This window comes from Tyto alba, unplaced genomic scaffold (genome assembly GCF_018691265.1).
Source record: "Tyto alba isolate M040663 unplaced genomic scaffold, T.alba_DEE_v4.0 Super-Scaffold_40, whole genome shotgun sequence".
Classification (NCBI taxonomy): domain Eukaryota; kingdom Metazoa; phylum Chordata; class Aves; order Strigiformes; family Tytonidae; genus Tyto; species Tyto alba.
The window spans coordinates 26,731,201-26,746,833 of NW_024881316.1; the positions used below are offsets into that span (position 1 = coordinate 26,731,201).

General features: G+C 36.4%; 1 protein-coding gene across 2 annotated transcripts in view; it reads left to right on the top strand.

Moving 5' to 3' along the window:
* Nucleotides 1–15,633, top strand: part of CSMD1 (CUB and Sushi multiple domains 1) — a 1,179,538-nt gene that overhangs the window by 709,201 nt on the left and 454,704 nt on the right. For both annotated transcript variants that reach the window (XM_042802880.1, XM_042802881.1), the window contains exon 6: nucleotides 11,248–11,360. In XM_042802880.1, coding sequence (XP_042658814.1) covers nucleotides 11,248–11,360 — 113 coding nt within the window. The remainder of the gene's footprint in view (nucleotides 1–11,247; nucleotides 11,361–15,633) is intronic.

Genomic DNA, 15,633 nt, shown 5'->3' on the forward strand with positions numbered 1-15,633 from the left:
CACTGATGGACAAAAACATGCTAGATCTACTACACTGGAGTATTATAAAATCTCAATAATGCACAGTTCAGTTAATCTATCTTATTTGATAGAGACTGAATAATATTTATGAAATTTTCTTATCCTGGTAATTTTATCCTCTGTTTTGATTAGATAAGTATGTTTGTTTGTTTGTTTGTTTGTTTTGTTGTTTTTGTTTTTGTTGGGTTTTTTTGTTGTTTTTTCTTGCTTGTTTTGGTTTTTTATGGAATCTTAGTAAACACCATAAGTATAATACAAGTGTTTAAAAAATACATGTCTTGTGAGATATTATTATGAAACAGAAATATAGTCTGATAAAGTTTAAGAGAAAATGTACGCCTTTTTTTTCTTTTTTTTTTTTTTTTTTTTTTTAGAAAATAAGTTAAACTATGTACAGTCATATCCTTGGAAGGCCTGAAATGCTGTCTATTAACAACTCTTGCCTGGCCAGTCTGAAGCTGGGAACCAGAGTGATGTTCTTTTATCAGATATTGTTTAATTTTATTGTAAAATAACAGGATTTCATTGATTTGTAGTCTGAGAGATCCAAAGTAGAGAATCATAAAAAAAGACAGAGAAACAATCATGAGATTTTTCTAATTTTTTATTCTCAAACATGTCAGATAGATTATTCCTAAACTCATTGCCCATAGTCACTGCAGAAAGTCACAGTCTAGATGAGCTCTTAAAAATATTTGTCCTTTAGAGACTGTTGCTAAATGTTCCCTTATATGGGCTAAGCTTTTTAAATACAGAAGACTGCAGAGATTTTTTCTCAGCCAGAAAAGAAAATGTGCTTTCTGCAAATGAAATTCTAAGAAAAAAAATAAATTATGAAGTATTCCTTCCAATTATATTTTTTAACCATTTTTTTCCTTCATGTGTTTTACATTAGTAATTTTATAACAAAGTCAAATGAGTCAAGTCATCTGAAATCTTTCACTCAAGAAAAAGGAACAACTCATATCTTAGAATCATAGAATGACTTGGGTTGGAAAGGACCTTAAACATCATCTAGTTCCAACCCCACTGCCATGGGCAGGGACACCTTCTACTAAGACAGCTTGCCCCAAACCCCATCCAACCTACTCTTGGACACTTCCAGGGAGGGAACAAACACAGCTTCTCTGGGCAACGTGTTAGAGTGTCTCACCACCCTCACAGTAAAGAATTTTTTCCTTATAGCTAATCTAAACCTATCCTTTTACAGTTTAAAACCGTTACTTCTCATTCCATCACTACCCTCCCTGATAAAGCGTCCCTCCTCATCTTTCCTGTTGGTCCCCTTTAAGTACTAGAAAGCTTCTGTAACATCTCCCCAGAGCCTTCTCTTCTCCAGACTGCACAACCCCAACTCTCAGCCTGTCCTCAGACAGGAGGTTCTCCTGCTCCCTCATCATCTTTGTAGCTTTCTCTGGAACCGTTTGAGCAGGTCCATGTCCTTCTTATGTTGGGGGCCCCAGAGCTGAACACAGTACTCCATGTGGGGTCTCATGAGAGCAGAGTAGGTGGGGAGATTCACCTCCCTCTACCTGCTGGTAATGCTTCTCTTAATGCAGCCCAGGATACAGTTGGCTTTTTGGGCTGCAAATGTGCACTGATGGCTCATATTGAGTTTTCCATCCACTGATATCCCTAAATACTTCTTCACATGGCTGCTCTCAAACCACTCATCGCCCAGCCTGTATTTGTTCTCAGGATTGCCCCAACCCATGTGCAGGATGTTGCACTTGGCCTTGTTGAACTTCATGAGGTTTGTACAGATCCAACTCTCTAGCTTGTCAAAGGCCCTCTGGATGTCATTCCTTCCCTCTAGCATGTTGACTGCACCACACAGCTTGGTGTCATGAGCAAACTTGCTTTGGGTGCACTCAATCCCTCTGTCCATGTCCAAGTAGGATGTTAAATATTACTGGTCCCAATACCGACTCCTGAGGAACGCCACTCATCACTGCTCTCCACTTGGACATTGAGCCATTGACTCAGATATTTGAGCATGACCATTGAGCCAATTCGTTATCCACAAAATGGTCCATCTGTCATTTCCATGTCTTTTCAATTTAGAGGCAAAGGTGTCATGCAGGACAGTGTCAAATGCTTTGCATAAGTCCACATAGATGATGTCAGTTGCTCTTCCCTTACCAATCAGTGCTGTAACCTTGTCACAGAAGGCTACTACTTTTGTCAGGCACAATTTGCCCTTAGTGAAGCCATGTTGACTGTCACCAATCACCTCCTTCTTTTCCATGTGGCACAGCATAGTTTCTAGGAGGATCTGCTCCAAGATCATGCTGGACATGTAGGTGACACTGACTGGCCTGTAGTTCCTCGGGTCTTCCTTTTTTCCCTTTCCAAAAATGGGGCTTAGGTTTTCCCTTTTCCAGACAGTGGGAGCTTCACTGGACTGCCACAACTTCTCAAATATGATGGATAGTGGCTTAGCCACTTCATCTGCCAGTTCCCTCATGACTCACAGGTACATCTCATCAAATCCAATGGGCTTGTGCACCTTCAAGTTCCTTAGATGGTCTTGAACCTGATCTTCTCGTACAGTGGATGGTGTTTCATTCTTTCAGTCCCTGCCTTTGCCTTCTGTGTCTTAGGTGGTGTGGCCAGAGCAATTTCTGGTGAAGACTGAGGCAAAAGAGTCATTGAGTACCTTGGCCTTCTCCATATCCCAAGTAACCCAGTCTCCCATTCCTTTCTGGAGAGGGTCCACATTTTTCCTAGTCTTCCTTTTTCACTGACGTACCTGTAAAAGCTTTTCTTTTTGTTGTCCTTGGCATCCCTGGCCATATTTAATTCTATCAGGACTTTGACATTCCTAACATGATCCCTGGTCACCTGGATGGTTTCTCTGCATTCCTACCAGGTTACCTGTCCTTGCTTCCATCCTCTGTAGGCTTCCTTTTTTTATGTCTCAGCTTGTCCAGCAGCTCCTTGTTCATCCATGTAGGCCTCCTGGTGTTTTTGTCTGACTTCCTCTTTGTCAGGATGCATCACTCCTGAGTTTGGAGGAGGTGATCTGTGAATATCAATGAACTTTCTTGGGCCCTTCGTCCCTCCAGGGATTTACCCCATGCTCCTCTACCAAGCAGATCCCTGTAGAGGCCAAATTCTGCTCTCCCTAAGTCCAGGGTAGAGAGCTTGCTGTGCAACCTCTTTGCTGCCCTAAGGATCTTGAACACCATTTCATGATCACTGCAGCCAAGGCTGCCCTTGATCTTCACACTCCCCACCAGCCCCTCCTTGTTGGTGGGATCAAGGTCCAGCGTAGCACCTCTCCTCATTGGCTTCTCTATCACTTGGAGAAGGAAGTTATCATCAGTACATTCCAGGATCCTCCTGTATTGTCCCTCCAACAGATGTTGGGGTGGTTGAAGTCCCCTGTGAGGACCAGGGCTTGTGAATGTGAAGCTGCTCCAAACTGTTTATAGAGAGACTCATCCACTTGGTCTACCTGATCAGGTGACCTGTATCAGAGCCCTGCTATAATGTCACCTGTTCCTGCCCTCCCTTTAACCCTGACCCATAAACTCTCAGTCAGCCAGTCAGCTCCTCATCTATCCCCAGGCAGGGCTCCACACGGTTCAGCTGGTCATTGACATAGAGGGAATCCCCCTTCCTAAAGAGCCTGTATCCTTCCATTCCAGCACTCCAGTCATAAGAATCCTCTCACCACATCTCTGTGATGCCAATAAGATCATAGTTACGCAGGTGTGCACATACTGCTAATTCCTTTCATTTATTCCCCATGCTACACGCGTTTGCATGGACACATTTAAGTTGGGCCCCTGATGAAGTTGACTTACAGGTTGGAATTCCTTTTTTCTGCTCTTCAGGTGCTCTCCTGCTGACCTGTGATCTCTCTCCAGGCTCTGAGTATCTATTGCTGGCACTGGTATCAAGCTGGTAGGAGTGGGATGGATTGAAGTTCTCCTCCCTTGGCAACTTTAGTTTAAAGCCCCTTTCACCAACTTGGCAAGCCTATGACTGAAGATATTCTTCCCCTTGTCTGACAGATGGACCCCATCAGACCCCAGTAGCCCAGGTTCCTCAAAGAGGGTCCCATGGTCTGAGTAGCTGAATCCATGGTTGTGGCACCAGTCCCATAACCCATTGTTGATTTGCCAGATTCGACTTGTCCTTTCAGACCCCTTCCCTTTGACCAGGAGAATTGATGGAAAAACCACCTGTGCTCCAGTGTCCCTTATCGCCACTCCCAGGGCTCTCATTCAACATCAAATACATGAATGAGCTTGGGGAATGAGTTTAGTATCAGCTCATCCAATATAAAATACATAATGGAGAACAGTTACTAAAGTAATAAAATTAAACTAGTTATACTGAATGGAAAAACATTTTTCAATTCATTATCTTTATATATTCATTTTAGTTTCTTCTGAAAATCTTACAGTAGCAACTACAAATGAAAAGATATTATAGAATATTATAGGATAGACTTTTTCAGCACAGAAGTATAGATGATACCTGATGTACTTAAAATTTCCCATTCTATATGCAATAGACATTATTTTTATATCATTTAAATGAGTTTTTTGGACCAGTTATGTCTGAAAATACAAAAAAATGTATCTGCATATTTGTAATTTCCTTAGCTGTTGTGACTAAAAATAAACAATATTGGGAGATTAGCATGTGCATGTAAAATGACAACTGCACTGGCAAATAATAAATATTTCATAATAATATTGATAATTACTGAACATTGATTTATACATCTGCTACATGTATCCTGTTAGATCTTAATCCTATACTAAGAACTCATAATAACCGAAAGTTAAAGAAAAATAGAAATTGGCAACTGCTTTTTAGATGAGCAATTTCTAAATTTTATTGAAGAAATTAAAATTTCTCCTATATGGGACACTAGAGAATTTATTAAGGGATTAATATGAACACAGTAAAAAATCTACAGTTTTCAGAATGTTAACAAAAATGCCCATCTGGATAATGGCAGCAAAAACACTATAGCTGCAGTGCTCCTCAACAGAATACTATGTGTCCTGTAGGATCTATATTTTATAATTGAAGTTATTAATAATTACACTCAACTGGGCAATAATTTTTAAAGCAGAATTTTATCTCTGAAGTGCTCAATTACTATATATTGTTAGCAACAAAAAAGCCCACAGTTTAGTTTTGTACTTGTTCAATTGTGATCTTGTTTTAAAGTTTCATGTCCTTTCAGGATAGCTGCCATATTAACTTTAGGACCCTACACTTACCTTCCCTGGCTCTGGATAGAAGAACTCCTTGAAACCTATGGAAGAGTGTTTTTCAGTACTCAGGGCCTGGGCTGAATATTGCTGTATTGAACAATAAAATCTAATTGATTGCTCTGTCCTAGAACTTAATGTTCCACTTTTGCTGGACAATGAAAGCCATATATCAGAAAAACTCTAGACATATAAGGAATTATTGTGCTTTTATTCATCAGCCTGAGAGCAGTAATAATCTTCCAGAGGAAGAATATTGTATCGAGAGTGCCATGGAATATTATCCTTATTATTTTTGTCAAATATCAGAGCAATAATCAAGAAGAATATTTGCTAGCACTGTTGAATCAATAAACCAAGATGTTCTTAATAAAGCTCTTTTCCAAACACTAGTTAAAAAAAAAAAAATATAGTAAAATCTTGCCTTTGGCTTTAACCTCCAGTCAAACACAAAGTATGTGAAAGTATAACATCCAGTATGAGGTACAACCAAATGAAAAAAGAGACTGGAGACTTTTATGTACAAAATTAGAATAATTTGAGAGAAAGTGTAAAGACGGTTGTCTTCAGAAAATAAAGTTTTGAGTTATGTCATGTACCATGAGCTGAATTATAATAGCATTTATACACCTTGGATGATGCTCAGGTGTTGATATTTACTGACCTGGTCACCCTAGCTCTTGCATTTCTCAATTGAGATTAATCTCAAATTATCATGGAAGTCTAAAATACCTCAGGTGATATGCACTCTCAAAATAGTTATTCCTCTCCATTAACTATACAGGGACTCTAGCCCAGATGGAGAGCACTGCACTTCCAACAGCTGAAAGTAGATAAGATGAAGCCCATCTTTTCCTCATGTCACCAGACCAAAATGCTTCTGAGCATGCATATAAACTTCTGCTCAGACAACATGAGAAATTTAACTATATATTTTTTTGACAAATATACCGAATTTCTGCTGAAATTTATATTTTAAGATATCTTACTATGTCCTTGTCATTTAAACATTTTTTAATGGGAAAAACATATAACATGAAATAATTTAGTTTTAAAGGCATTAGTCATCAACATGTTTCAATGTAACAGTTAGTAAGTGCCATGAGAAAGGAATGATAGGAAGTAACATTTTACCAGACTTTAAAAATGTTCTATAATAACTTCATGAAATTTTAAAAATTCATTATCACAGGCAAAGTAGTCTTCTTACTTTTCTCTTTTTAATCATTGCATCTGGAAGATATATCCAAAATGTTTACTGGACAATGTTTGTTTATAATACAATTAAGTTAGTATTAAGCTTAATGAATGTAATAATAACAGAGTGGCTCCATATAACGTGATTAGGGAACATAGTGTTTTATTTAATGTTTGGTTGTTTCATTTTGAAGAGGAACTTTCACAGCATGCTCTCATCTATTAATGTTTAAGCCTTCTACTCTCAGTATGTAGGAAAACTGAGCAAATAAAAATGTAGCGTTCTTAGACTACATAGTTAAAAGGATCTGAATCATTGAATTCAACAATCTCTTTTTAAGACTTTATTCCTGGGCTTATTCCCTTGCTCATATATATATATATATTTTTTTTTTTTCCTTTCTTTCATCATTTTATACTCATAAATTTTGGGTTTCATTCAAGCTATTTTTTTAAGCTCATACTGACAAAAATATTTTGATATAAAATTTTGTGGCAAACTCCTTGTGGTCCCTCAGGACTTAAAGGTGTTTGTCAGATTTTTCCTGTCCAGCAAGAGCCTTCTGGATTACTCTTAGCCATCAGTTTTCCTGATTTACCTGAAAGCAGCTCTGTCAGTCTCATTCAGCTTCTCAGGGACATGCTCTGTTATCATGAACAATTCCCAGGAGTCTATCTAGGGGTGCTTAGTAAGCTAAGACTTTCGAAGGTGCTCCTACGTCTTTATAGCATTAGGGTGAAAAAGAACTCACCCAAAAACTTACCCACTTGTTTGAATTCATTCTTATCCCAAGCAATATTAAGGTAAAATGCAAATTAAAGTATTTATTTGCAGCAGCCAGAATAAGCAATCATTTACACGTGGTTATGGATAAAGGTGTAGAAGGGAGAGAAAAATTCATATTTGACCTAATTACTTTAAATGAGAATGTGAAAAACATCTCCCCTTCCCCTTTACCTTCTCCCTCTCTCTCCCTCTCTCCACTTCCAAATCCTTTCCTGGTAGGTTATGTTAGCTGTTATAAATAGTCTCTTGTTTAAAATTCCATGTGATGATTTAAAATTTTTCTGTGAAACTGTTATATTTAGTTCTTATCTAGGAGATAGTCTGGCCTCTCTTTTCAAGCACAATAAGTATTGTTTCACTTCATTGTTAATGCAAATAGTCTTTTGTTAGATTAGCTGTCCCCTCTTACATTTTGTTGAGTTGTCTGCTAACTGACATTTATCTATAAATTCTTCCTTCCCCATGTGGTGACCTGCAACTCCAGCTTCACAAGATACAGTGAGTCTCCATTTGACTTTACTTTCCTATGCTCCTGACACTGAATTTGTGCCAGTTCTGCCTCTTGCCTCTCTTTTCCATGTGCAGTTTAATTCATTACAATGTCACACAGGCATCCTAGCTGGAGGGGAAAAAAAAAATAAAATTAGTTTGCAGAAATTCCAGCAAGAATCAAAGTTGATAGTGCATAGAAACAACTAAAATATCCATGTGTTCGCAACTTTATTCTCGTCCTAAATCCAAAACACAGCACTATACCAGCTACTAGGAAGAAAATTAAATTAATTCCAGCTGAAACTAGGACAATATCACATACAGAATATATATGTATATATATGTACACACATTGTCTTCATGTATTTGCTGCAGACATCGTACTTCACCCTTTTGTAAAGTACTTCCTGTTACTTTTTCGAATAGCAAGTGATGATGCTTGAAAGTTCTTGTTTTGACATGTATCTGGATGGATGTTCATATAAATATTTTAGCTGAGAGGATTTAAAAATGGAAGTTGGTTTTAAATTTAAAATTAAGGTACAGTTTTCTCTCTTCAGCTCCTAACTCATTGACCTGTTATGAAAACACAGTAAATGTTTTACACTATTTAAAAACAAAACAAAACAAATAATTAAAAATATAAATACTTCTGTGGTTAGGTGAATACAAAAATAGCAGAAGTATTCAGACTTGATGCATAATAGATTTTGTGGAAAATTTTATGTGCATTTTTTTTTAATCTGAATTAGTCCTTATAGTGCTTGTATTTTCAAATCTTGTTTCATAGTGTGTAGACTTGATTCAATTAATTTTATATATTATTTTACTATACTTTTGATCAAATAATGTTAATTGAACCACATATAGATGTTTTGCTGTATATAAAATGGAGAAAATAGCTAAATTAGAAGGATCATAGAATCACAGAATGGTCTGCGTTGGAAGGGACCTTAAAGATCACCTAGTTCCAATCTCATTTCTGTGGGCACTCTAGTGAAGAGGTTTTTGAAAACCTTACAGAAAAAAAAAAAAAAAAAACAAAACCAAAACCAAACATAAGTCATACACCAGTTATAAGTTTGAATCCCAAACAAGCCTTACAACTAAATTATCCACTAAGTTATATTTCATTTTCTCACTTTCTTCAATTAAAACACAAACAGCATTGCTGGTAAGGAACATATTCCTGTCTAATACACAGTAGCATAGAAATCATACAGCTAAATTAGAACTCTGATAAAATAGGGTACTTAAAATATTCTCTCAGTGTCATGATCATATTATCATTATCTTTCATAGTGGAATGGGAAGATATGAGACTATTTTGCTGTACCTTGTAGAGTTCACATTGATCTGAAAATATATTTGTGTATTATCTGTCTGGGAAATAACTGTTTATTAGAAATTTAACTAATGGAAGATCTGATTTGAATGTGCTTTTATAATGATGTTCACTTACTCTTTTATTAATATACCATTTAATTCATATAACAATTTAATATTTCATCCAGGAGTTTTGCAAAGTTTGAAATCCAGAGCTCTGGATATGAGAGAGAGAATGTTAGTACATGTATATTTTTTCATTTTAAAAAGAAAACCAACCCCAAAAGTTGTATTTCTAGGAGATAAGTTTGTGTTTTGGACAAGTGAATTATGAGTTCAGTGATATGAATTTCAGCCTATATATAGTAAAAATTTTTAAACTTAACATATATTGTGTCAATTACTGAGAGGTACTAACAAATGATATATTTTTGGTATTCCACTTATGGTTTTATTTTTCCTTTTCCTTTTAATTATATCACAATAATTTCTACAGTTACACTCAAATTCTAAGTAACTTTGTAATAGCAAACACCAGTTCATAGTTAGAAATATTTAGAGTGCCTGGTCATTATGCTCTAAAATGGCTTAAAAAGTGTATCAAGGAGTATATAAGGTATAAAAGTCCATTTTAGTTAGATGTAGAAACATGTATAGGGATGAATGTTTTGACCAACACTTGTAAGAAATATTGAATGCCAGTCCCAACATTTTGAAATGTACAAATCCTTCTTTAAATAATCTATCCTTTATTTAAATCAGAGTTGTTAAAATAGCTTTAAGTAGGATTTTGTTGTTCCTTATTTTGTTAACAGCTAAATGAAGAAAATAAGGTTCTAAATGAGAATGAAATTTCTATGATGTAGTTTGTATGTGAAAATGAGGAAAAAAAAATAGTCCTATTAAGAATTTCTATATTTCAGTATGTTGGTCTTATTCTATTACAGAAAGAAAAGGGATTTAGACATTACTCTAAATAGACTTCTCTAGCATCAGTATTTCTTAACATGATGGCTTTCCTAGTAATCTAGGATATTTAATGAAACTCTGAAATGACACATTGCAATGAAAAAAGTTATCTATATCACTACATTGATTCATTTCAGAGAGGCAAAATCTGATTTCAGTTTTTGTTTTTTGTTTTTTTTAGCTCTGATAATATGTACTATGTCTCCTCTAGTTTTGGAAAACCTAACCTCACACAAGTTATACCTTAGCTGAGAGTTTCTGATGCTCAGTTTGGGGTTTGTTTCAAGTAATTGACATTTTTGTAAAGGAGAAACTTAATTTCTTGTAGTTTTCCAGAGTTACTCAGAAAGGAAAAAAAAAAAAAAAGTTAAATCTGAAACTTGGATTATGATCATACCAAAAAAGGCCATCTGTAAAACTGAGATGTGAATTTATACCATATCAGGTACTCCATGGTATGGAACTCATGAGTGTTCATATTAACAAATGGTGTGGTATAATGAGAGACTGTGGTATGACTTAAAGTGGTCCAAGGGCCTGTTGTCTATATTAGAAAAATTCTTTGTGTGCACTCTTTCTTCACAAGATCCATAGTTAATGCAAGCTGGTTACCCTGCATTCAGCTGTATTTTAACTTCTCCTTTTTAGTAAATATGGGTAGAAATTAATTTACACAAACGCAGTTCTAGCGATAGTTTTTACCATCGAAGCTTAACATTAACTATCTTCCAGAACCCTTATTTATCCTTTCTTAACACCTGAGATTTGGTTTCCTGTGAGGTAATTGACATAGCAGGGAGTCAGATGATAAAATTTTGTCATAAGTGAATATGCTTATTTTTTGCTGAATAATTTGACACATGCATGCATATATACATACATGTGCGCGTGCACACACAAACACTCTCACAGGGTTGTTTTTCTTCTTTAATTCATGAAAGAATAGTTTGGAGATAAAAGTTTTGACCATAAAATCAATAACTGTAATGGGAAAAAAAGCCACATTTCTCCAAGGATAATAGTTACTTAACTAGTAATAATTTGAGATTAGATGATGGTGAATCACCATTGTCAAATACATTGTAAACAGTGCAACAATATATGTTGGCTATTTTTTTGGTTTTTGTTTTTTTTTGTTTTTTTTTTTTTCACTTTTAAGTTGTGTACACCTGAATTTTTCCACCATTTATATGACATTATTTTTTGCCTTTCCAGGTTGACTGGTATGAATCTACCTTCTCCTGTTATCAGCAGTAAGAACTGGTTACGACTCCATTTTACATCTGACAGCAACCACCGACGAAAGGGTTTTAATGCTCAGTTTCAAGGTAGGAAATATCTAAAAGTGTATCAAAAAAAAGACCTTTATCTTTAAGCATGACTAAAATGATGGTAAAATTTGAAGTTTATGTTTAACTAACAGGGACATAGTAAAGAGCTGACTCATACTACTATTGCTCTTATAGTGAGTAGCTGTTATCCTTGTGTGATCAGGAATCTCTAAGGATTTACTTTTGGAAAAAGTATCTTTGCTTCACATTGCAGTTTGCTCCAAGTATGTATTTGCTCGCTTACTTTCTATAATAAATTGCTTTGCATTCAGTCTGATCTTTGCTTTAAATACATGCCTGGAATTCAGCTTGCGGAAAATCAATTCCACAGAAAGGCATGCCCCTATCTAAACATTGTCTTCCCTCGTTACTCAAAATCTAACTCCTATCCAAAAGCTACATTCATTGTTTGAAAATTTAACTCATCCCTAGAACAGCACAAATCATATTTCAGGCTCCTGCATAGATTTACATAAAAAACTTGAAAAGAGCACAAGCGGATGTCAGTGTTGCTGTCAATTGCTGCTTATGTTCTCCTAGATATTCATTAAAATGCAATTTTTTAGAATGGAATCTTTATTGATTTTTGTACTTCATAAATCATTACTCAAGATCAGACACTGCAGTTATATTGAAACTAGAAGACCTTCTTACTTTATCTGTGCTTTTAAATTCTGTGTTTACATGAGCTGTTTCAACCATTTTACCTCACACACCATCAAATGAGTTTAGATCATGAGTTTATGCATTCCTTTTTTCCTGAAACACTAGGACCTATATTACTTGAGAAATTACAAATACACTGAAACAACTATATGTTTCTGGTGACTATGACATACATGTGCAACAGATATGAAAGCATTTAACATGCATAGTTCTTTTTAAAAAGCTGCTCACAATTTTAGCAAATTTGTGAAATTCCATTTTACTCTGGCAACTCAACACGAGCATGTATTCTGTGATCCTTTGCACTTACAACTTATTTTTACAAAGCGTACTAAGGATGCATGTATAATACCACTATTGGTGACTATGAATTTAAATGCACTGCTTATGTTAACTCTGTGTCTTAAGCCTATTAACCAGAGATCACGAAAACAATGTGGCTCATCTTGTTGAATCATCAGAAAAGTAAGAATCAACAGAATAACAAAGGAAAGTTTGGAATAAAGTAACCAACACTGAAAAATACTTTTTTGTTCTTTTTCAAGATATATTAACTCTAGCCAAATGCTCACCACAGAATTAAAGCTTTAGGGAAATATCTAGGGAGACCATTATTTCAGATATATATCTGTTGCTCTGCATAATGCATCAGATATTTGGTGTAAGGGTAAACTTGACTGATGTGGAAGATGGCTCATGAATGACAAGTGAAAGTATCTTACTACAATTCAAATTCTTACAATTCTGGAAATTTCCTTTCTTAATTTAAATCATTCTTTTTAAATGCAGGTTTATACAATTTACTGTATTAAATACAAGATATCTGAATTACATGGGCCACAGCTATCTATCTTATCAGGGTCAATAGCAATTAAATAAATTCCTATGTTAGTGATATAAACATAAACTGTGTTAAAACATAGGAGACAATATTTCAACACACATAGGATGAAAATTCAGAGTGATCAAAATCAGGTTACTCTAACAGCTTCATTAATTCTTTTTTATTACACAACACTGGTAATTCTTTCTATTGCATGTTTATTTGAGAACTAGGCAATAATTTGGGATTTTATTTTAAGTAGAAGTAACAATGATATTTACAGCTAGAGAAATCTACTACTACCACAAATCACAGAATAGCAGAGGTTGGAAGGAACCTCTGGAGCTCCTCAAGTTCAGTGCCCTTCTCAGAGAAGGGTCCCATTGAGCAAGCTGCCCAGGACTATGTCCAGGTGGGTTTTTAATATCTCCAAGGTCAGGGACTCCATGAACTCTCTGGGAAACTTGTGCCAGTGTCTACCCTAGTAGTAAAAAAGATTTCACTTATTTTTAAGTGGAATCACATATGTTTCAATTTGTGCTTATTGCTTCATGCCTTGATATCACTGTGAAGAATATGGCTCCATCTTCTTGCTTTCTTTGCTTAATGTTCAAAGCATTTGATACTGTCTCACATGAGATCCTTGTCTCTAAATTAGAGATGATATCCGAATGGCTTGATATCCAAGTGAATAGCAGGGGGGTCAGTGTGGGACCAGTGCTATTTAACATTATTGTTGGAGACATGGACAGTGGGATTGAGTGCACCCTAAACAAGTTGACAACACCAAGCTGTGTGGTGTGGTCAACAAGCTGGAGGGAAGGGATGCCATCCAGAGTGACCTGGACAGGCTGGAGGGGTGGGCCTGTGCAAAGCTCATGAAGTTCAGCAAGGCCTAGTGAAAGATCCTGCACATGGGTCAGGGCAACCACAGGCACAAGTACAGACTGGGCAATGAGTGGATTGAGAGCAGCCATGCAGAGGACTTAGGGGCATTGATGGATGGAAAACTATGAGCCAGCAATGTGCACTTGCAGCTCAGAAAGCCAATGGTGTACTGGGCTGCATCAAGAGAAGTGTGACCAGCAGGTTAAGGGAGGTGATTCTCCCCCTCTACTCTGCTCTCATGAGACCTCGTCTGTAGAACTGTGTCCAGCTCTGGGGCCCCCAGTAGAAAAAGGACATAGTTCAGGTGTTTCCAGTGGAGGCCATGAAGATGATCAAGGGGCTGGAGAACCTCTCTTATGAAGACAGACTGAGACAGTTGGGATTGTTCAGGCTGGAGAAGAGAAGGCTCTGGGGAGATATTATAGAGGTTTCTAGTACTTAAAGGGGGGCCTAAAGGAAAGATGGGGAGGGACTCTTTATCACGGAGTGTAGTGATAGAATGAGGGGTAATGCTTTTAAACTGAAAGACAGTAGATTTAGATTGGATATAAGGAAGAAATTCTTTACTGTGAGGGTGGTGAGGCCCTGGAACAAGTTGTCCAGAGTAGCTGTGGTTGCCCCCTCACTGGAAGAGTTCAAGTCCAGGTTGGATGTGGCTTTGGGCAAGCTGGCTTAGTGAAAGTGTCCCTGCCCATGGCAGGGGGGTTGAAAATAGATGATCTTTAAGGTCCCTTTCAACCCAACCTATTATATGATTCTATGATTTTATGATTCTTTCCACCCACTCATCTCATTAGATATACACACCAATAATAGCCCCACCCCAAACCTTCTGTCCTCCAGGATAAAATATCCCAGCCCTCTCAGCTTCTGTCTTATGTTTTTGTTTTCAGAAGTTTATTTCTGCTAAAATTCAACAACTTTGATAGATATTTACATTTTAGGTGCTTCCCTCTTGTAAAACAATTATTTAAGCCTATCATGAAAAAGAAAAAAGTGAAAAATTCTGTGAAATACATGACCTTGTTTTCTGATGGAAAACCCTGGCAGTGATAGAATGCCTCTAATGTCTGATTTTATCCAGGTGCAATTTTTATATTTGTCCTGGCAAGTCCTGTAGCATAGGCTATATGACTCTGAGAAGCGTTTTCCACATGGAAATAGACTATTCCAGAATGCCCACATATAGTTGGCATTGATATGTAGTTGAACTATCATGTATTTAAGACAGCTATAGTAAATACATAGACTTTCCAAATTAACCATTAAACATATAGTTTACTAACAGATGAGTATCCATTACCGAACTGACCAAAACCAAAAAAGTTTTTTGATTCTTCTATTTTGCCAGGGTTCTAGATCTTGGGCAACCTCCTCAGGGCATTCAGGACTCCACTTTCCTACATTTCAAAGACTGCTTTCTTCTTTTGCTTTTTGCTCAGGAGGAACAGTCCCTTAAAATCATTCTGTGCTCTCTTTTTGTGATTGATTGTTTGGCTCACACATAAAATGATTTTGTGCGTGTGTGGTAAAACTATATAATTATTACACACAAAAATAATTGTCTCCATTGTTTTGGGGAAATAGAGAAGTCAGTAATTTTGATTGCAGAACTTAGATATTAATTGAAAACAGTCTGCTATACCTTGTCAGGGAGTAAGTTATTGTATTCTAGAGTCCTTATAGCACACATTATTTTAAATAGCTGACAGGTATAAATATTATTGACAAAACAAAATTACAAAAATATATTCCTCAAAAAGTGGTAGCTTGTGCATTTGCAGACTACATCATAAGTACTGTGGTGGGTTGAACTTGGCTGGACACCAGGTGCCCACCAAGTCATTCTATCACTCCCCTTCTCAGCTGGATAGGGGAGAGAAAACATAAGAA